This window comes from Camelus ferus, chromosome 32, assembly GCF_009834535.1.
Source record: "Camelus ferus isolate YT-003-E chromosome 32, BCGSAC_Cfer_1.0, whole genome shotgun sequence".
In the NCBI taxonomy this organism is placed as follows: Eukaryota; Metazoa; Chordata; class Mammalia; order Artiodactyla; family Camelidae; genus Camelus; species Camelus ferus.
The window spans coordinates 21,086,219-21,106,362 of record NC_045727.1 but is presented as its reverse complement, the minus strand read 5'-3'; the positions used below and the strand labels follow the sequence as shown (position 1 = coordinate 21,106,362).

The 20,144-nt window shown below is 57.7% G+C and overlaps 1 protein-coding gene across 21 annotated transcripts in view; it reads left to right on the top strand.

Moving 5' to 3' along the window:
• Window positions 1-20,144, top strand: part of EP400 (E1A binding protein p400) — a 98,459-nt gene that overhangs the window by 69,262 nt on the left and 9,053 nt on the right. For 13 of the 21 annotated variants that reach the window (XM_032471358.1, XM_032471361.1, XM_032471373.1 and 10 more), the window contains 19 exons: window positions 85-228; window positions 2,457-2,597; window positions 2,807-2,890; window positions 3,158-3,292; window positions 3,488-3,532; window positions 3,812-3,965; window positions 4,131-4,372; window positions 4,480-4,653; window positions 5,532-5,668; window positions 5,802-5,858; window positions 7,690-7,768; window positions 7,874-8,125; window positions 8,966-9,014; window positions 9,088-9,197; window positions 14,757-14,964; window positions 15,091-15,263; window positions 16,849-17,067; window positions 18,866-19,061; window positions 19,501-19,625. In XM_032471358.1, the coding sequence (XP_032327249.1) occupies window positions 85-228; window positions 2,457-2,597; window positions 2,807-2,890; window positions 3,158-3,292; window positions 3,488-3,532; window positions 3,812-3,965; window positions 4,131-4,372; window positions 4,480-4,653; window positions 5,532-5,668; window positions 5,802-5,858; window positions 7,690-7,768; window positions 7,874-8,125; window positions 8,966-9,014; window positions 9,088-9,197; window positions 14,757-14,964; window positions 15,091-15,263; window positions 16,849-17,067; window positions 18,866-19,061; window positions 19,501-19,625 (2,724 nt within the window). The remainder of the gene's footprint in view (window positions 1-84; window positions 229-2,456; window positions 2,598-2,806; window positions 2,891-3,157; window positions 3,293-3,487; window positions 3,533-3,811; window positions 3,966-4,130; window positions 4,373-4,479; window positions 4,654-5,531; window positions 5,669-5,801; window positions 5,859-7,689; window positions 7,769-7,873; window positions 8,126-8,965; window positions 9,015-9,087; window positions 9,198-14,756; window positions 14,965-15,090; window positions 15,264-16,848; window positions 17,068-18,865; window positions 19,062-19,500; window positions 19,626-20,144) is intronic. The other 8 variants (XM_032471376.1, XM_032471375.1, XM_032471377.1 and 5 more) reach the window with 4 other exon arrangements.

Below are 20,144 nucleotides of genomic sequence, written 5' to 3'. Positions count from 1 at the left end.
CCAGGCCGGGGCCGCCGCGCGCGGCTGGGGTCGCGTGGCACCGCCATGCCGGTCACACCTCGCAACGGGCGTCTCTCTTTCCAGCGGACCATCCAGGAGCTGTTCGAGATCTGCTCACCCGTGGACGACACTGGCTTCCCGGTGAAAGCTGAGGAGTTTGTCGTCCTTTCCCAGGAGCCTTCCGTCACGGAAACCATTGCGCCCAAGATTGCAAGACCTTTCATCGAGGTAAGGCTGACTGGCGCCTGCCTGGAGTCTGACCCAGGCCGCGTGCCAGCCGTGTGCCTCCGCCGTCGTGCTTTCCGTTCGTGCCCCTTGGCCACACTTGATCTCCGGGGCCATCAGTCTCCAGCCACTGCGTGCCTGTCCTGAGTGGCCATCTGCCCTGCCCCCACTGGCCTCCCTGGTCCCAGCTCCTCCTCTGTCACCGTGAGGCTGGAGGAGCTGCCAGGCCCTGGCATCCACGTCATGTTCTGAGGACAGAACCAAAAGGAGCACCGGCCGCCTCACTTGGCTTTCTTACGCGGGTTGCAGGGTGAATAGTAATGCTTCAGATTTACTGGATTAAACAGCGCTTTTACATTTTTGACATGGGCACTAGAGACGTCAGACTGCACGCTCGACTCACATGCTGCTGCCTCTGGGCAGCGCTGCTGTGTAGACACGTCCCAGACTCACCTGTCAGGGCCCCTCACTTCCCTTCCCAAGGCCCTGCTCCCATCCTGCCTCTTGGAGGGGCCTTTGGCTGCAGGGCACCTCATTTTCTATTTTTTAAAATTAATTGTTTGGTTACTGAGAAGTAATACGTACACGTGGTAGAACCTTCAGGAATTTACAATGGAAAGTAAGCCTCCTGCACCAGGCCCTCATCCCTGCTTAGACAGCCGCAGCCTGCTGTTCCCGTTTCCTCCCGGAGCTGTCCGTGTGTAGTGTCGCTTTGCACGGAAATGCCTTGCCCCGTCTCTGTCTCGAAAGGCTCTAAGAAGAAGGCGATAGAAGCGTTAGGGCGAAAAGGGAAAAACAGCACGAAGTGGGAGGAGGGAGGTAACTGTTCAGCCGTTGTCACGGATCTCACAGGCCTCCTGGGAGACAGACGTGGGGCGTGAGGATGCGTGTGCGTGAGAAGTGCGCGTGTGCTGCACACCCTGCTGCTGCGCTCAGCGCGTCTTGGAGACACTGGCACAGAAGTGTCTCCTGTCTCTGAAGCAGCACGGCTTGCGGCATGCAGACCCTTGGCAGCGTCTCTCTGGGTGTCGGGCCCCGTCCCAGCAGGAGGGCTGTGGCCTTGAGGAGACGCAGGTCTCAGCTGTGAAGGTTGCTTCCTAGTGGGCGAGACGTGTCACCTGCAGGCGGCAGCAGTCGGGGCCCCTGGGAGTCTGGGGCAGAGGGTCAGGTGTGGCCTGGGGCGAGGAGGTGGAGCGGAGGCCTCCACGGCGGGCGGGCCCTGTCTGTGCTGGCAGCAGCCGGGGCCAGCTCAGAGCCGCAGGTGCGGGGTGGCTTCCTGGGCTGGGTTGCAGTTTGCTGTCGGCTGATGAGCTTGTGTGTTCGTCGGCAGTGCGGATAATAGCTTTTTACAAGGTGCTCGGTCGCATCTTTTTCCTGCTTTTTTTTAACTGGGTTGTCTCTTTCTCCATGGCTTTTTGGCATCCTTTCTGTGTTCTGGGTGCAGGGCCTTTGTGGGTTACATGTACGGTGTCTTCTTCCAGCCTGGGCTTTGGTCTTCCTAATGCTGTGTTTTGGTGAGCAGGAATTAATTGGTCCTTGGCCACCCAGCAGACCGTTTTTCTCACGTGCTTGGTGCTTCTGTGTTCTGCTAAGAGAGGGCCTCCTTTATTTTCTTCATCCTTAGATGAGCGATCTGTCTGGAAATGGCTTCCGTGTACAGTGTGAGATAGGGTTGCATCTTAAACTTGGCAGATTTTGCTCAGTTGCCCTAGAAGGAGGTTGTTCCAGTTGCTAATTGGCGACCTCTAAGCTGCAGGTTGTCCCCTCGGCTGCCGGGAGAGGCGTACCTGACGTCTGCCTCACTCGTTTGCATTTCTTGAACTGGGGTGATGCTGACTGTCTTCTGTGTCTGCCATCACCGCAGCACATCTGTTTATACCTCCGACGGTGGCTTGTGTCCTCCGCACCATGAAGAATTGTTCTCGCTGGCCGGGACCCGAGGCCAGGGCAGGTGTCGGGTGTGAGACTGACCCAGGCGCCCTGTCTTGCTGGGTCTCTTAAAAGCCTCGTGCGCGTGTCGGCCAGCGCGCCCCTGGCCCTCCGCAAGGCCTTCCGTTTGCCGTGTCCCCTTAGGCGTGTGGGCAGTTCTCGAGGACTGAACGAGTCATCGTAGGGGCGCTTGGTGTGCGGTGTGGGCGTGCAGTCAGATCTGTGTGGTGTGGTTCTTTCTTAAAAGCCTTTAATTAAAAATTTAAGTCTATCAGAGGAGCCTAACCCAAGCCTGTCCTCAGGCCCTCAAGAGCATCGAGCACCTGGAGGAAGATGAGCAGAAGCCCACGGAGGAGGCGGCGCTGGGGTCCTCGGACGCTGCCGGGTCCCAGGGGGACAAGGAGCCGTCGCAGCTGGAGGAGTTGGCTGACTTCATGGGACAGGTTTGGGCGTCTTCTCTTTGGGCCTTAAGTTAATTCCTTTCTTTACACCTAAATATTTTAAACTTGTGACCCTTTTATGAAATATTTCTTGGTTGTTTTAACTGAGAACAATCACTGTTTTGATTCAAGTGTCGGTAGGGGTTGTATAAGGAATTAAACCCTTGTTAACTTGCTGTTAACTCTATTCAAAAAATATATTTTTGAAACAGCTTACACCCATTGAAAAATACGCTTTGAATTACCTGGAGTTATTCCATACTTCCATTGATCAAGAGAGAGGGAGAAGTAGCGAGGTAAGAGAATGAACTTTCGTTACCTGAACACGCGGGAACCTCAGATTCTTCAGTGTCAAATTTGTTGTGAAATAGGAGTGACCTGCCTGGAATTAAAGGAACAGTCCATGTGTGCACTCACTGGAAACGCGAGTGCGCAGTTGGACTTGGTCTTGAGGCGGTCCAGGCCAAGGGCCCGTGGGCAGGAGGGGTCCCGGGGGCTGCTTCATCTCTGCCCTGGGGCGGGGATGGTGCGGGTGGCCACGAGAGCCCTGTCTTTCCCGCCAGGGCACCATGCTGACCGCGGTGCAGGAGTGGGAGGCCCAGAACGCCAGGACGCTGCGGGAGTGGGAGGCCCAGGCACTGCGCGAGCAGGAGCAGGAGCAGCTCCTCACCTACACGCGGGAGGACGCCTACAGCGCGGTAGGTGACCAGCCGGCGCCCAGCAGGTGTGCCGGCTTCTCCCCGAGGCCTGGCCGCTGTGCTGAGACCGCGTTGTCGGTCCTGTGCGCAGTTGAGCTTATTTTAAAGACTTGAGAGGTGTGGACATAGGTAGTCGGTGGCTTGCACCTCAAGGCTGGGACTGTGTGGGCTTGAAATGTCTCCCCTTTCCCGCAGGAGTACGTGTGTGAAGGTGCCGACGGGCAGACGGAAGTCATGCCGGTAAGTGTCCCAACCCCCTGTCCCCTCGTCCCCCCATTCTCCCCATCTCCCCATCCCTCTGTTCCCTCTGTTCCCCTGTCCCCTTATCTCCCCGTCACCCCATCCTCTGTCCCCCTTTCCCCCGTCTCCTCCATCCCTATCCTCCTACCCCCCTTTCCCCATCCCCTCCATCCCCCGTCCCCTCCATCATCCTGTCCCCCCCCCCCCGTCCTCCTGTTCCCCCATCCCCTCCATCCCCCTCTCCGTGGCACAGCTCATGGCCCTCCCTTCCCCATGCAGCTCTGGACCCCGCCCACGCCCCCCCAGGATGACAACGACATCTACATTGACTCGGTCATGTGTCTCATGTACGAGACCACGCCCATCCCAGAGGCCAAGCTGCCACCTGTGTATGTTCGGAAGGAGCGCCGGCGACACAAGACGGACCCCTCAGGTGGGCTTCCACCACACCCGCCCGCCAGCAAGCCCGGGTCAGCCGCCAGTGGGGGCGGGTGGGTTTCCCTGGGCCCCACCGTGGTCTCCTTTGTTCCCCCTGCTTCTCTGGCTGAGGCGAGGCCTGCTGGCTGGCCAGCTCACTGAGGACAGCCTCTCTGCTCAGCCGTGGGTAGGAAGAAGAAGCAGCGCCACGGGGAGGCGGTGGTGCCCCCGCGGTCGCTGTTCGACCGTGCAACGCCTGGCATGCTGAAAATCCGGCGGGAGGGGAAGGAGCAGAAGAAGAACATCCTGCTGAAGCAGCAGACGCAGTTCGCCAAGCCTCTGCCAACGTTTGCCAAGCCAAGCGCCGAGGCGGGCCCCGACAACCCCGAGTGGCTCATCAGCGAGGACTGGGCACTGCTGCAGGTGAGCGTGGCCCCGCGTGGCTGGCCTGGCCCTGGGAGCCCTTCAGGAGGGGCGCCACTGACCTGCCGCCCTATGCTGACCTGCCCTGCCTGGCCTCCATCCCCTAGGCCGTGAAGCAGCTCCTAGAGCTGCCGCTGAACCTCACGATCGTGTCCCCGGCCCACACGCCCAACTGGGACCTTGTCAGTGACGTCGTCAACTCTTGCAGCCGCATCTACCGCTCCTCCAAGCAGTGCCGGACCCGCTACGAGAGCGTGCTCATCCCGAGGGAGGAGGGCAGGGTGAGGCGGCCCCCGCACCCGCGCCCTGGCCTGGGCCTTGGCTCGCTGTTTGGTGTTGGCTGTGACGTACCTGTGGTGGTCTTACCCTCTCTTTGTCCCCGGTGTCCGTGTTTAATTTTACCATGAGGTGGGAAGGCCTCCGTCTGCGGTCGACATCCGGAAGCTGCCCGACACGACCTCGTGGGCTGGATTTGTGGCTCTGGTTTTCCTGGGTGTTGCCTCCTTGATTAAGGGTTCCTGTGGCACAGAGGACATGTGGGGTGTGCACACGCACACCCCTAATCTGGCTGGGGGTCGGCTGCCATCTGGGCACACTGTGTCTGACTCCCAGTTCTGGGGGTGGTTGGGCTTGGAGACAAAGGGGGTCCTGTGCGAGGACCAAGCCCTGACCCGGTGACCGCGCAGCCTTCAGCCTGGCACACCTGCGCCGCTGAGGCTCTGCGAGAGCAGGCAGATGGCCACGCCATGGGGTCTATGCAGGAGAGCGTACCAGGCACCAGTAGCGCTGGGGTCCCCGAGGACGGACGCAGACACCGCGGGACAGCTGTCCTTCCCTGCCCACTGTGGGCAGAGGCCCCCTGGGGGGCGGCCACCTCTTGGTTCCCCGGGCCGGGTCAGCGATGTAGGTGCCCTGGCCCTGCATCCCTCGCCACGTGATCTCTCCCTGGCGGAAGTCGGGCGCTCTCCTTCTGGGTGTGGAGGCTTCTGTGAGGCTGCGCACAGGCAGGATGTGTGTGTCACTGCTGGGGTGTCTGTGTTGAGTCTCGGGGGAAGGACAGGGAGAGGGCTGGGTGTTTAACCTGGGGGTCCCTGTGGGGCTTCCACGGGGATGCTGCTCCCCTGGTGATGAAGCTGTGCTGCTGTGGGTCCTGTTTCAGAGTAAGAACAACCGCCCTCTGCGCACGGGCCAGATGTACGCCCAGGACGAGAACGCCTCGCACACGCAGCTGTACACGAGCCGCTTCGACCTGATGAAGATGACGGCCGGGAAGAGGAGCCCCCCCATCAAGCCCCTGTGCGTGCCTGCATCCTGCCCGCGCTGGCTGTTCGGCGGGGGGCGGGGCTCAGTTTACCCTTTGTCCTTAGCATTTCCTTCTTCGGTGTGTTTTCCTTTGGTTAGTAATTCTTGTGTCTTTTCTGTGCTGCAGGCTTGGCATGAATCCCTTTCAGAAAAACCCCAAGCATGCCTCCGTGTTGGCAGAAAGGTATTTCTGTGTTCGTGACTCAGTTTTTACTCTTTGAAATGATTTCACTTTGGTGTTCTCTTAAACCCAGCAAGTTGAGTGAGTTACTGCGCAAAAGGTGTGTCCAGGTGTCAGCTGGGGCGTATCATGTGGGGCGGGCCCTGCGTGGCGCGTGTCCCCGCTCATATAACGGGGGGTGTCCCTGCCTGCAGTCTGGTGGAGGGCAGGCTGACAGATTAGACGGGCTGCCTCCCCTTTCTTCGTCACTCCCGCCTCTAATCTGTCGTACAGCTTGTTGGCTCTGCCTTAAAAATGCATCCTGTCTGGGGGTGAGTGTACTGCTTTGAACATCTGCAAAGGAACAAAGAAGGTGCCTGGGTGGGCGGGCAGAGAGGGGTGGGTGTGACGAAGCAGAGAGTGAAACAGCTTCCTGGTGTCCAGGGTGCTGGGTGCGTGGGCGTTTGCTATAATCCCTGCGCCTTCCTATACATTTGTCTTTTTATAATAAAGTTTTGGGGAAAAAACAGATGTTCAGATGTAGCCCAGCTGCCCTTCTGGCTCCAGCTCTCCTTGTTGCTGGGTAGGTGGTGCAGGTACCACCTGGGCCCGGCCCCACTGGGAGCCCCAGGCCTCCTGGGGCTGCCTCGGGTGCGTAGGCCGCCCCGCCTCACGGCTCTGCCTGGCCGGGCACTCTCTCTGGGGCGGTCTCCCTGGACATGTGCATGGCTCCCTTCCCCACACACTGTCGTCCTCGCCTGGTTGGACTGCCACCCGTGCAGATTGTCTTAACGTTTTTACTGACTCCCTCGGTGTCTGCACGAGCTCTGTGGACACAGATTCTAGATGCTCGAGACAGAGCCGGTGTCCACGTGAATCTGTTGAGTGGCTTGATGAATTATTGTCCTGCCTGTTTTTATGCCACGTGCCCAGCATCGGGCTGGCCTGGGGGCTCCGCAATGACCGAGATGGGCCCCGTCCTGCTCTCTTACCTCACATGAGACACAAAATGCTGAGCCCTCACAGAGGGTGAGGGTTCACCTGGAGGCGGGCAGAACCTAGCAAGGCAGAGCTGAGGGCAGGCGGGCTGCAGGCTTGCTGGGCCATCAGCGAAGGGGCCCGCTGGGCGAGTGTGGCGGGGCTGGAGAGGGCTGGGCGTGTCTGTCATGGTCCCTGTTCGGCTGAGTGAGGGTGGCCATGGGCAGGAGCGTGCAGCGGGGTGGGAGGGCAGCCAACCAGAAGGCCGGTCTGGTCTGCAGGGTGGGAGGAGCAGGTCTGGAGATGGTGCCACCAAGGTGGGGGAGCCTGTGGTGAGGAGGGAGGCCCGGGCAGTGCGGAGGTAACCGAGGGCCTTGGCGGAAGCAGATGTGATGTGAAGTTCCCCTGGAGTGAGCTGGCAAGACACAGGAAATTTTTTGGGGGGGTTATTTATTTTAATGGAGGGATTGGGGGTTGAACCCAGAACTTCGTGCATGCTAACCAGGCACTCTGCCACTGAGCTGTACCTGCCCACCTGCTCTTTGCGGGAGGGCTGATGCTCAGCGCGGCAGGGCAGGTGGGCTTCGGGAGGGGCAGGTGCCCTGCAGTCTCGCCCCAACGTGTTCTGGGGCGCGCGGACCAGGCCCACCCCGCCCGCCATCTGGGGTGTTCTGGGCAGGATGAGAGGCGAGGTCCAGGGTAGACTGGCAGCCTCTCTCCTTTCCAAGTCCGATCAGCTCAGCGCCGTGGCGCTCAGGGCTTGATAGGAGTTACCTCCCAGCGCCGGGCAGCTTGGGAAAGGAGGACACTGGGTTTCAGGAACGCCGTCTACTTCAGGACTTGCCCGTGTGGTTTTAACTCTTGCATTTGTCTTTAGCGGAATCAACTACGACAAACCACTGCCTCCCATTCAAGTCGCATCTCTGCGCGCGGAGCGGATCGCAAAGGAAAAGAAGGTGTGGGGCCCTGGCCCTCTGTCCCGGGAGGGCGGGGCTGGGGGTGGGCGGAGGGCGGGGCTGCCGGCTCTGACTCCTCCCACTGCGCCCCCCTCCCCACTACAGGCCCTGGCGGATCAGCAGAAGGCGCAGCAGCCGCCCGTGGCGCCGCCCCCGCCTCCCCCGCCGCAGCCGCAGCCGCCGCCGCCCCAGCAGCCGCCGCCGCCTCTGCCGCAGCCCCAGGCAGCGGGCGGCCAGCAGCCCGCGGGGCCGCCGGCTGTGCAGCCCCAGGCCCCAGCGCAGCCCCCCGCGCAGCCGGCGCAGGCCCCGCCCAAGGTGCCCCCTGCGATCACGACGGTGGGGAGTGCAGCGGTGCTGGTGAGAAGGCGCCCTGGCTGCTCTGTCCACGCTCACCCCGTGAGGCCTTCCGAGGAAGCACGGGTCTGGAGGGGTGTGTCCCCCGCCCCACGCTCTGCCAGCCCTGCCCTCCGGGGCTGGGTCACTCAGCGTGACTGGGGAGGTGGAGGTTCTGAAGCAGGGCTCTGGGAAGTGTGGCTGTGAAGAACCGCGCGCTCTTGTCCTGCAGACTTGCAGAGCAGGCCCTGTTAGTGCGGACTGTCCCTTCCTGGCCCTGCCCCGCTTCCCCTCAGAGCAGAGCGCACGTGCCCCTGTGCGTGAAAGAGAAAGGCAGCCAGCCGGTCGCACCCCCCGCGCTGTCGCCGCCACAGCCTGGTGTGTGCCCTGGCTGCGTGTGCCTGGTGGCGCGTCCTGACCCCACGCAGAAGGGTCTTGGGAGAGCCATTTCTTCCCATGGTTCCTAGTTACATTTGCTGCAGGAGTGGTTTTACATGCCCTTGGGCAGCTCTGTCCTTCTCTGTTCTGAAAACTAGGCGTCTGCTTGGCCTGAGGGCTGCTCCGTGCCCGTGGTAGGTGGTGAGGAAGAGACTCTGCAGAGCTGACCCCTGGGCTGCGGTCTCAGTGACCTTAGAGAAGAATGGGAAACAGCAAGCACAGGGGCCCTGAGCTTGGCAAGTGTGGAGTCAGGAGGGTCAGCATGGCCAGAGCCTGGCGACTGAGCTGCGTAGGGGCAGAAGTCAGCCGCATGGGCCGGGTAGCTGTGATTAGGAGTTTGGACTGGATTCTGATGAAATGGAAGCCTTTGGAGTGTTTACACAGAGGAGAGCTCGACCTGAAATTCAGACGGTTTTCTTTCTTCAGCAGGCAGGAGCCATTAAGACGTCTGTTACAGGGACAAGCATGCCTACGGGTAAGAGTCAGAGATGCCACGATCCAGGACAGTCCTTCCCCGTCCTCCTGCCTCACAGCCCCTCTCTCTGCAGGTGCGGTGAGCGGAAACGTGATTGTGAACACCATCGCTGGTGTCCCCGCCGCCACCTTCCAGTCCATTAACAAGCGCCTAGCTTCACCCGTGGCACCTGGAGCCTTGACCGTGAGTTGTCCCTGCCCTTGGGTGCTTGTGGTGGCATGAGCGGCCTAGGATGCTGCAGAAGTTGTTTGCTTTTTGAAAAAAATTCCATCGGTACAGGAAGTACTAATCTAAGATTCCGTGACCATTCAGGTGTTCAGAGGATGGTTTCTGTGTTGTCTTCCAAGGGAGTGTGTGTGTGGAAACCCACCATGTGATTGTGGGAGGTGGTGGGCTGTGAAGGCGCCCACGTGCCACAGTGACAGATGTGCCTGGTGGGGGATGTTGGGGCTCTCGCACGGTGTCACAGGACGGCGGACACGCCTTCACGCGGTTTGCCCAAGTGTGCAAGTGCTGGACTGGGCACGAGGGATCAGTTTCTGGGGGTCCAGGCCCAGGTGTGGACGCGGAGCTGCAGGCCCCCTGAGCTTGTAACCGAAGGAGACAGGGCGCTCAGCAGAAGACACAGCTGGCTGGCTGTGGTGTGTCACCATAAGAAGCAGACAGGAACAACTGAAATTAAGGAGTTTACATTGCATCCTGACTTCCAGTTGAGCCATAGGCCTGAAAGCACCCTGTGCGCCCTGAATGAGACAAAGCGGTTTCAAAGTCAGCAGTGCTATGGCAGGTTGTGTGATGTCTCTCTTGGGCTCTGAGACTTGTCTTTCCTGCAAAGGAGTTGCTGTAGTGATGTAGACAGTGTGGAGTTGGCAGGGGCAGACCGTAGGACCACGAGAGGATGAGGGTCGGTGTAGACCCACACGTACAAGTCAGTCAGGCCTCATTGGGAGTGTCCGAGGGTCTCAGTGGAGAATGGTGCTGGAGGAGGGGTAGCCATACGCAGAACTGAACTTATATATTATCTACGGAAAGTCATCAGAATGGATCACAGACCCGAATGTAAAACCCAAAACTAGAGAACTTCTAGAAGAAAACATAGGACATCTTTGCTACCTTGAAGAGGCAAAGATTTCTTAGGATACCAAAAGCATGCAAATTGTGGTGGGAAAAATAACGTAGGCTTCTTCAAATCAAGAACTTCTGCTTTTTGGAAACTTATTAAGAAATGAAAAGCATGGGGAATGTTTGCAGAATGTATCTGATAAAGAATTGGTATTCAGATTATATAAAGATTCTCCAATATAAAGAGTCTTCAGCGAGGAGGGTATAGCCCAGTGGTAGAGCATGTGCTTAGCATACATGAGGTCCTGGGTTCCATCCCCAGTGCCTCCAATTAAAGTTAATAGGTAAACCAAAAAACAAACACCTACATTAAAGGGAGAGGTCCTCTCATTTAAAAAAAAAAGATTCTTCAGTCAATAATAAGAAAACAGACAACTGTAAGAAATGGAAAGTCTGAGCAGTTACTTTGCCACAGACCATACACGGATGGCACATAAACGCGAGAAGGCGTGCAGCGTGTAGTCACTCGGGAGAGGTAACAGCCGAGTCACCAGCACCACACACCTGCGAGGACGGCCTGCAGGAAGACCGAAGGCCGGCGGTGCCGTGCGCAGTGAGGGTGCAGGACAGCTGGAGTCCTCCAGCCAGTCTGGAAGACCGCCCGGGCGTTTCTGAGAGAGTTAACCATACACTTAGTGTACAGCCTGTCAGTCCCACTCCTGGGTTTCCCCCAAGAGGAACGAAAACACATGTCTGCACAAAAAACCCGGACGTGACTGTGTTGAGGGGCTGTGTTCATCATTACTAGGTACGGGAACGACCCGGTGTCCGGCAGCTCGGGTGGCTCTCAGGCTGGCGGGTTGCTGGCTAGCAGCCGTTTCCAGAGGCTGCATGTGTGTGTGGTTCCAGTTAAATAATTCGGGGAAGGCAAAGCCGTAGAGATGGAAACAGAATATGTTCTGTGTCTGGATTATGGTGGCTCTTTGGCCATGTACCCATGTAATTCATAGAACTCTGTACCCGAAACAGGTGAATTTTTCTGTATGTAAATTACACACAGTATATTAGGCTTTAAAAGTTAAAATAATCCAAGCAATGGGATATATATGAAAACGGTTTCTAGGATGTGATTTAGGATTATTCATTCATTTTCCTTTCTGCTTTGTAATAAACTGCCTTAGATTCGGCCACTTCAGTAAATAGCAGAAGCTGTTAGGCCTGTGGCATTAGGGTCATTCTGTACGACCGGTGCCGCCGCTTCTGGGAGGGTGGCAGACTACGCTCAATTGCATTTGATGTTTTAGTTTGAAAAAGACCTGTTTCTTTGGTGATACACTTGAAAGAGAGCAGTTGATCCACAGTGTGTTTTTTGAGCAACTCTTGTAGACAGGATTCTCTCCCTGGTGATGTGGAGACAGGAGTAGGAATCAAACTGGTGGCATGCCTTCATAGCGCCCCTGCAGTCCTAGGGCCGGAGCACAGAGGAGGCACAGGTGACAGGCGGGGAAGGCAGCTAGGGCTCCTACAGACCAGGGAGATGAGCCACAGAAACGGCTCTCAGGAAGATGGCAAGCCGTATGAGCAGAGGGTCAGCAGCGAGAGAGGGAATGGAATATCCAGGGGAGAGTGGGCGGTTCTGGTCAGATGGAGCACAGAACGCATCAGCAGAGGCGTGATGGGGCCCACAGCCTCCCAGAGGCTCTTGAGTGGCTCCGTCTGCTTGGTCTGGTGACCTCGAGGCCAGATTGTTTGGGGGCTTGGAGATCAGGCCAGAGAATATGGGTTTTGTTCACCATGTGATAGGGAGCCCTTGACAATCTTTGAGCAGTGGTATGTTTTAGGAAAAGTCGTGTGATGAGCAGATTAGGGCAGGAAAGGCTAGAGCTGCTTCAGTAGTGTGGGAAGGGACTTCTGTTTCTGGTATTAAGGTGAGTTATTTATACCACTTTCCTAATGAACTGAAATTATTGGATTAAAAATGTAAACATCTTAAAAGCCTCAAGGAACTGCCCAAGAGTAACTGATTATTAGGCCAAAATCTAAGGGAAGAAGAAACCCAGAGGTAAACAGTGCACTGAGGCTGTGTCTGCCTTAGAGTACACTTCCCCTTCTCAGACAGGGGCCTCCTGTTCAAGCCCAAGGCCCCACCCACCCAGCTGAAACGTGAGAAAGGAGGTGTGGATACCTTGAGACAGGGTCTGGATGGGCGGAGGTTGGAGGGCAGGGGTGAACCAGAAGGAAAGTCCATCTGCCCTACACCCTCATGCTGAGCAGAGGTGGGGTCGGGGACTCTTCCTGCAAAGTTGGAGCCACAAGTCAGCTCTCGGTCAGTTTGCAGCTCGGAAGTTGCCTCCAAAGGGCCCCCAACCCTCAAATCCAGTGATGTAATCCTGGATGGGCAGTGTCCCTGGATGGTGGCCAGAATCACATGCAGATTTTTCTGGAGGTGTATGCCTTTGTCCTGGACTTGCTGGAGTGTGTGCAGTGGCTTTTCAGGTGTAGTGAGCAGCATGTGAAAGAAGATAACCAAGCACACAAGGGAAGGCGGCACCACGAGGGAGAGCGAGCAGAAACAGCAGATAGTGGGCTGGCCTTTACGGCTTGAGATAGTGGGGTTATTGGGTGCAGGTTATAGAACCATTATACTTTTGTTTTAAAGAAATAAGAGACGCTTGAGAATGTCTGTAAAAACCAGGAAACTATTTTAAAAAAAGCCAACATAGAGAACTTTAAGAAATGAAAAATACAGTTACCAACATTGAAACATAAATCTTATAATTGGGTTTAATATCAGTTTCCACACAGTTGAAGAGAGACTTAGTGAACTGGAAGGTAAATCACAAGAAGTTATTCGGCATGCGCCGGGGGAGACAGCAGGCGGAGGTACTGGAGAGAATTTAGAGCTGCGGAGGACGGGGTGAGAGGAGGTGACATGTGGTTACTCAGAGTTCCAGACAGAGTTGAGCAGAGACCGTAGAGGTTCCCAGAACTGATGGACGGCACTGACTCGTACACGCCCAAAGCCCAGCTCACCCGCACCTACGCGACGCCAGTGATGAGGAGGTCTTGGCTGCAGCCAGAGAAAAGGCAGGTTGCCTTCAGAAGTCCATCAGCTTTCTGCTCGGTGGCAGAGCTGAAGTCAGGAGCCAGGGGATGACATTTTTGCTGGAGGAAGAGAAAACTACTGCCAGCTAGAGGTTCTGTATCTTCTGAAAATACCTTGAACAACAAGGGTAAAATAAAAAACATTTTCGAACAAGACTTGAGAGGGTTACCTGTAGACCTTTCCTAAATGAACAGTCGTCCCTCAGCATCCGCGGGGACGCATTCCAGAGCCTGCCGGGTCTGCCGAGGTCTGAGGACGCTCGCGTCCCCAGAGCCAGCCTGGGTGTCCTGGTCCTGCGCTGTGGGTTCTGTCAGCCTAGGTCAGGTAGCGCTGGAGGACAGACTGAGAAAAATCCACGTGCAGGTGGACCCGTGCAGCGCAAGCCTGTGTTGCTCAAGGGTCAGCTGTACTGGAGGCAGAAGGCAGGTGCTCCCAGATGGAAGGTCTGTGAAATGAGAGCAGAGGAAACAAGTATGTGACGTAGTTGAGGTGCAAATTGACTTCACAAGCAACAGTGACTCACTCACTGTGGGGTCAGCAGAGGTGGGCGTAGCACACGGTGCAGTGACGTGAGCTGGGAAAGCGGGAGTCGCTGAGTGTTCCAGAAGCTCTTCATTGTTCAGGAGAAGTGTGAAGTTACTGATTAGGCTTCGGTATAATTTTTGACAAGCCACCAAAGAAAAATAGAGTATAACTTCTAAACTTAGGGAAAAGTGGGGTGAGAAAAAAATCTGAAAGAAAGCAAGAAAGGTGATTAAAAGGCACGTGGAATGGAGGAGAGGGCAGAGCTCAGTGGTGGAGCATGGGCTTAATGTGCACAAGGTCCTGGGTTCCATCCCCAGTGCCTCCGTTAATTAATTAACCTAATTACCTCTCCCCTCGCCCCCCGAAACATGGGACGGATGGATTGAATAGAAATCACAGAGTAAGATGCTGGGTTTAGATTTAAAACCAGAAGCAGTGGAATGTCAAAAGGTCAGAAACGAACTGAATAGTCCAGGAAGACGTCTGCACCAAGGGGGCCAGCGGAGGACAGAGTCACGTTTAAGGGCAGTTTCAGAGGTGGACAGAGGTAGTTGGTCCACTGGTTGTGGGGCTGGGGTGGGGCGCTGCACCTCGGAGGGACGCAGGAAGCCTTGGTGCTGCCCCAGGACCCGGAGCAGACGGGGGCGGGTTCAGGGATGGCGGTGGAAAGCCGGGATCCTGGGACTGTGTGTTTTGGGGGACAAACTTGGGCATTGGGAGGATAGCCAAGAATCTCGTATGTTCCTTGGGGCCAGGAGGTCTTTTGAGTGAGCACAGGAGGACAGGGACAGGCAGCGTTTTGGAGTGGGAATGGGAACGTTGTTTCCTGAAATTTCATTCTGTGGTTACCTGTCCCCTCTGGAGCACAGGGGACGTGCTTTGAGCTTACAGATGAAGCTGTCTCTTAGCACACTGTCGAAAGGCCAGCATCTGGAATGCCCTTTGTTTTCTTGGATTTAGAGTTTGCTGCCCTTTCTATCCACCCGATGAGTGTAAAAGTCTCGAAGAGCAGCACGATGCCGCCTGATAATATCTGTTGCCTTTTCCAGACGTCCGGAGGCTCCGCGCCCGCCCAGGTGGTCCACACCCAGCCTCGAGCGGTTGGCTCCCCAGCCACGGCCACGTCGGACCTGGTGTCTCTGGCACCAACTCAGGGCGTTCGCGCGGTGACCTCAGTGACGGCCTCGGCTGTGGTCACGACCAGCCTGACTCCCGTGCAGACCCCGACCCGGTCTCTGGTGACTCAGGTGTCCCAAGGTAAGGGCAAGTTTGGTTTCCTGTGCGGCCTGTCCTGCTTTTACTGTAGGGTGGGGCTGACGCTTGCATCCGTAGTGGGCGGGGGTGGGCTGGGTCAGCCTGCAGGCTCACGGTAGCCTCTTCCAGCCACAGGGGTCCAGCTTCCCGGAAAAAGCATCACCCCGGCACACTTCCAGCTCCTCCGGCAGCAGCAGCAGCAGCAGCAGCAGCCGCAGGCGGCCTCGCAGGCGCAGGTCCCGCAGATGCAGGGCCAGGCCCAGTCGCCCGCGCAGATCAAAGCCGTAGGCAAGTTGACTCCGGTGAGCATCCTCCAGAAAGCTGTAAACACGCTGTCTGTGCGATGATGCCTTGTTGTGTTCTGTAGTCCAGAGTGTATTCTGCATGACTGCCATTGTCTATATGTGGGACATGGGTCTGTCGTCTGTAAGAGCAGTTTTCCACGCGGAGCCGCTGTCGTGGCAGTGTGGGCAGCTGGCTGTCAGCTCTCCGGAGGCCGTCGCCCTGGCTTCCAGGTGCACTGTCCCACTTGCTTTCTTGTGCTGTGTCTGCGTGGCAGCGTGGGCTCAGAGAGAACTGGGCGCCTCCCCCGACCAGAGAAGATGCTGGTGAAGGGCCTTCTTTGACAGTTTCAGAGACGAGGTGGTGAGACTTGACCTCTTTACGGAACAGTTCATTTGTGGTACTGTTTCTCAGTTAGCCGTTTGAGCACTGATGCTCCTGAGTGTCCCTGATCTCCGTATCCCCTGTGCTGTTATATAAGGAAACAAGTTCATTTTAAAAGGAAATACTATATATTCCTGCCACAAATGGAAAAGCATTAGTACTCAATGTAGAAAGTAACCAGAAAAGCACGTGTAATAAAAACAAGACCTTTAGAGTTGCAGCTAGCTGTTGGGCCTGCGCAGTAAGCACCTGACCCGGGCCTGCCCCATGTCGGTCACAGAGGGGACCAGGGTGCTGGAGGGCTGTGGAGGGCGTGCTGGCACTAGCGAGATCCATCCTCGAGGCACCGACCACGTGCCACAGACACGAAGTGCAACCAAACAAGACGTTCAGTCCCTCAGTCACACCAGCCACATTTCAAGGGCACAGTGGCCGCGGTGGCTGTGATGACTGCATTGGCCAGCCCAGGTTGAGCACGTGTCCATCGCTGCAGAAATCGCTGGTGGGCAGCACCCAGCTGTGGGCGAGCTGTCAGAGGGGTCTGCTTCCCTCCGCACTTCCATAGCCCTCCCCCTGCAGGGCAGCAGGGCCTTCGGCGCCCTGCTCAGCGCCGCCACCCCTTTGCCCGGTCCCCTACTCCTGCCCCTCTCCTAAACCAGGTGCAGAGTCCTTTACCTTTTCAGCCTCTTGAAAAGAGATCTGATAGTCACGAACAACTTAGTATGCTTCCTTTTTTTTTTCTTTAAAGAAAAACATTTATTCTTTAAGGTTATTTTTTTAACTGTCTTAGTATCTTTATGTTTTGACCTCTTTTGAAGACGTGGTTATGGATTAAATTCTCATTTGGAGACAGAATACAGAATTTAGAACTGAAGTGTATCTTATAATAAGTTTTAAAATTTCCAGAGGGACCACGGTTTTAAGACAAAATTTTTTGATGGCATGACAGCTTTAAATCGGCCTGTTTGTAAGTGATGAGAGCTAAGGAATTTGCTGATCTGTCAGAATCACTTGCAAGTTTTCATCAGTGATACACTGACTTCTAATAAAGGATCACTTTTCAGCGTTAGAAGGCCTGGAGGGTGGTTTGCACAGTGTATGTTAGCACTGTTTACTTTGCTATTTAACGGGTGGTAGAACAGTAACTTAAAACCAAGATTTGTATTTTAAAAGCCAGAACACAGGTAACGTTGATGAAAAGTGACTTTGTCTGGGTTTCAGGAGCACCTGATCAAAATGCAGAAGCAGAAGCTGCAGCTGCCCCAGCAGGCGCCCCCGCCGCAGGCCCCCCCAGGGCCGCCGCCGCCGCCGGCACAAGTGCAGGTGCAGCCCCCGCAGCCCGCGCAGCAGCAGAGCCCCCAGCTCACCACGGTCACGGCGCCGCGGCCCGGCGCCCTGCTCACGGGCACCACCGTGGCCAACCTCCAGGTGGCCCGGCTTGTAAGTTCCGGTCGATGTGCTTGTTTTTCCAGAGCAGTGTCGTCTTATATTTTACCTGAGGTTTTACCTGCTGAGGCCCATGCAGGTGTCACAGTGGAGTTACCAGTAAAGACGTGCTCCTTCCCCAGGAACTAGAGTTCTCTTTGGAGAGAATGCAACCCCACACATGGGAAACATTCACGTCTGCGTACTTTCCAGGGCCCCGTGTCACAAAGCTGGTGGTGGCCCGAGAGTTGGGGGAGGAGGGAGCGAGCCAGACCATGGAGGGCAGCAGGGCTGGTGCAGGGGCCGAGGGGAGGGTGAGGTGCGGCCTGGGGAAGGCCACCCGGGGCGCTGGGCTGGAGCTCGGGGGCGAGGCCTGTGTGGCTGGAGCGGAGGGCAGGGTGAGGGAGGCCCGACGGCCAGGCTTGGGCACTGCGGTGATTTGTAGGCACTGAGACTCCACAGCTGTCTAAGGATGGGGTAGCGTTGGCTGAGAGTGGTGTCTGGGAAGATCGGTTACACTCGGCGAGTGTTGGTTGAGGGTCCTCTGGGCTGGATGCTGTCACATCAGGCCAGCCGGTGCCCGGCGCACCGGCGACAGCAGCTAATGTTGGGGTTCCTGCTCGGGGCCAGGTGTTGCCTTAGGCTCCATGCCTGTCACCTGACTGCCGCTCACAGGCAGGAGTGGGTGTTTAACGTTAACTCCGTCTCGCAGGTGCAGAAATGGAGGCAAGCAACCTCAAGTAACTTGCCCAGGGCTGCGGCTAGTCCCCACCATGCCACCGTGATGTGTGGCTGGGCCCGAGCTCTGCTTCCTGTGTGCTTCACTCCGCTTAGTCTGTGAGGGGGGCACAGAAGTGGATAAAACTGCTAAAGCAGCTTGTTTCTCCTGCATTAAATAAATGCCAGTTCAAATGAGAAGAGTAGTGGTCAGGCTGGCGGCCGGGGCCAGGGAAGGCCCGGTCCTCGGTGGGGGGGGGGGTCTTGCTGGACAGGCAGCGGCTCCCCACCGTGGAGGGGATGCTAGGAGTCGAGCTGCAGTGTGCACACCGTCTTCCCCCGTGGTCCTGTTCCTGTTGTATCCTGAAGGAACAACAGAGCAAGCACAGTGATGAGCGTGCAGACTGGTGTGTCAGGGACGTCAGAGGCAGTGTAAGCCCCCAGTACTGAGACGGCCGCTGGCCGCAGTGGGGTGGTCGGCCGCCCTGAAGCACGGCTCTTGTGAAGGGAAGAGACCCATTTCACATACTTGCACAGTCAGAGACAGATACGGTCTGCTGGGCTGCAGGTCATCTGCGCAGGCTCACGGCTGCTTCTGTTCTGTGTATTTTCTGAGGTAGTCTCGGGGTTTTGTACATATGAAAATGGATCTACTTCCATTTTCCTTTTACACAGACAGCTTAGGGAGGCAAGTGGTAGGTAGCTGCATGGTAACTGAGTAACAGGAGGTGGGGTGGTGGGTGGGCCCCAGCGGGCCCCGGGCTGAGCGGCGCCGCAGCTGCAGGGATGGGAGTTGAGAGGCGGAGGAAACGTGGCGTGGCCGGGTCACTCTGGGGCACGGGCTGGAGGGAGAGGCGGGGTCCCCAGCCGAGTGTCCGCGTGCCCGAGGCGCGCAGGTCTTGCTGAGCCGCGTTCCCTGCGTGTGCTGGTTGTGACGGAGCCCCAGAGTCCTCCCGCGGTGAGCCGCCCTCCTCCAGCGGACTGCCACCGCCCACCTTGGCCAGTCTGACTCTCTCGCCCTGGACCTCCTGTGGTGACGCGTTGGCAGACGCGGAATCCTGAGTGTCTCTGGACTCCCCCTTGTTTTCCTGTCTAGACCCGGGTTCCCACTTCACAGCTGCAGGCGCAGGGGCAGCTGCAGGCGCAGGCGCCCCAGCCGGCGCAGGTGGCGTTGGCGAAGCCCCCGGTGGTGTCTGTGCCCGCAGCCGTGGTCTCCTCGCCGGGCGTCACGACCCTGCCCATGAACGTCGCGGGCATCAGCGTGGCCATCGGGCAGCCGCAGAAAGCCGCAGGTGCGTGTCACGTGCTCGCCCTGCGCCCCTCTGCCCACAGCCGCGCCCAGTGGGCGTGGCCGCCAGCTGTCTGGGGGTGTCACGGTGCAGTTTAGCAGCAGTGTCCCTCAGTTTAACATTACCGTTCTCAACTCCCCGCACCTTGATCTGACTGTGAGCTGAGAGACGTTTTAAGTAGCTGGTAGACATAAGGGGCGCGCCATTCGTCTCAGCATCGTTCCAGTGAGGCTTTCGGTGCAGAAGTCAGGGAAGGGGAGCCCAGTGCCCGTCCTTAGCCTGGTGACTGAACAGCCTGACGGGTTCCGCCCTGACGGGATTCGCTCTGACGGGTTCCGCCCTGACGGGGCTGTGTGCCCTGACGTGGGGGGGTCCGCCCTGACCGGGGGGGCGGGGGGCGGGGAGCGCCCTGACGTCCGCCCGCCCTGACGCGTGTCCGCAGGGCAGACTGTCGTGGCCCAGCCCGTGCACGTCCAGCAGCTGCTGAAGCTCAAGCAGCAGGCCGTCCAGCAGCAGAAGGCCATCCAGCCACAAGCGGCCCCAGGCCCGGCCGCCGTCCAGCAGAAGGTACTGTGGGGGTCGGGCCGCTGCCGCGTGGGGGAGGCGCGGAGGTGGAGCGCACGGCCCTCCCGCACTGTCGGCCCCCACATGAGGAGACCTGTGGCCTTGGGGAGGCAGTGGTCAATGAGACGGGGAGCCCGGAGCCCCGAGGGCCTACGGGAACCGTGAGGGATGGGGCTGTGGAATCGGGATTGGGAAGAGGCCGGAAGGATCGGGAGAGCAGCGGTAGCCCACGGAGTGTGGCCCTCCTGGGCTGGCCTCCGGCGGCGTAAAGCCCACCGCACCGCGGGTGCCGTCTTGGTCCTTGAGTCGGGGGTCGTGCCTGAGTTGTTCTCTGAGCTGGAGCTGCACACGCCTCTCCCTGGGGCCGGGCCTCGGGAAACACGCTCAGAGAAGTGAGGTGACTTCTGCAGCGGGGAGCACTTGTGACAGCAGACAGAAACGGGGCCTGGGTGTCGCGGAGGCTCAGCAAACGTCTGAAAGAGGAAAGAGGACTAGAAGGGCTTTGGCCGAAGTGCTTGTCTG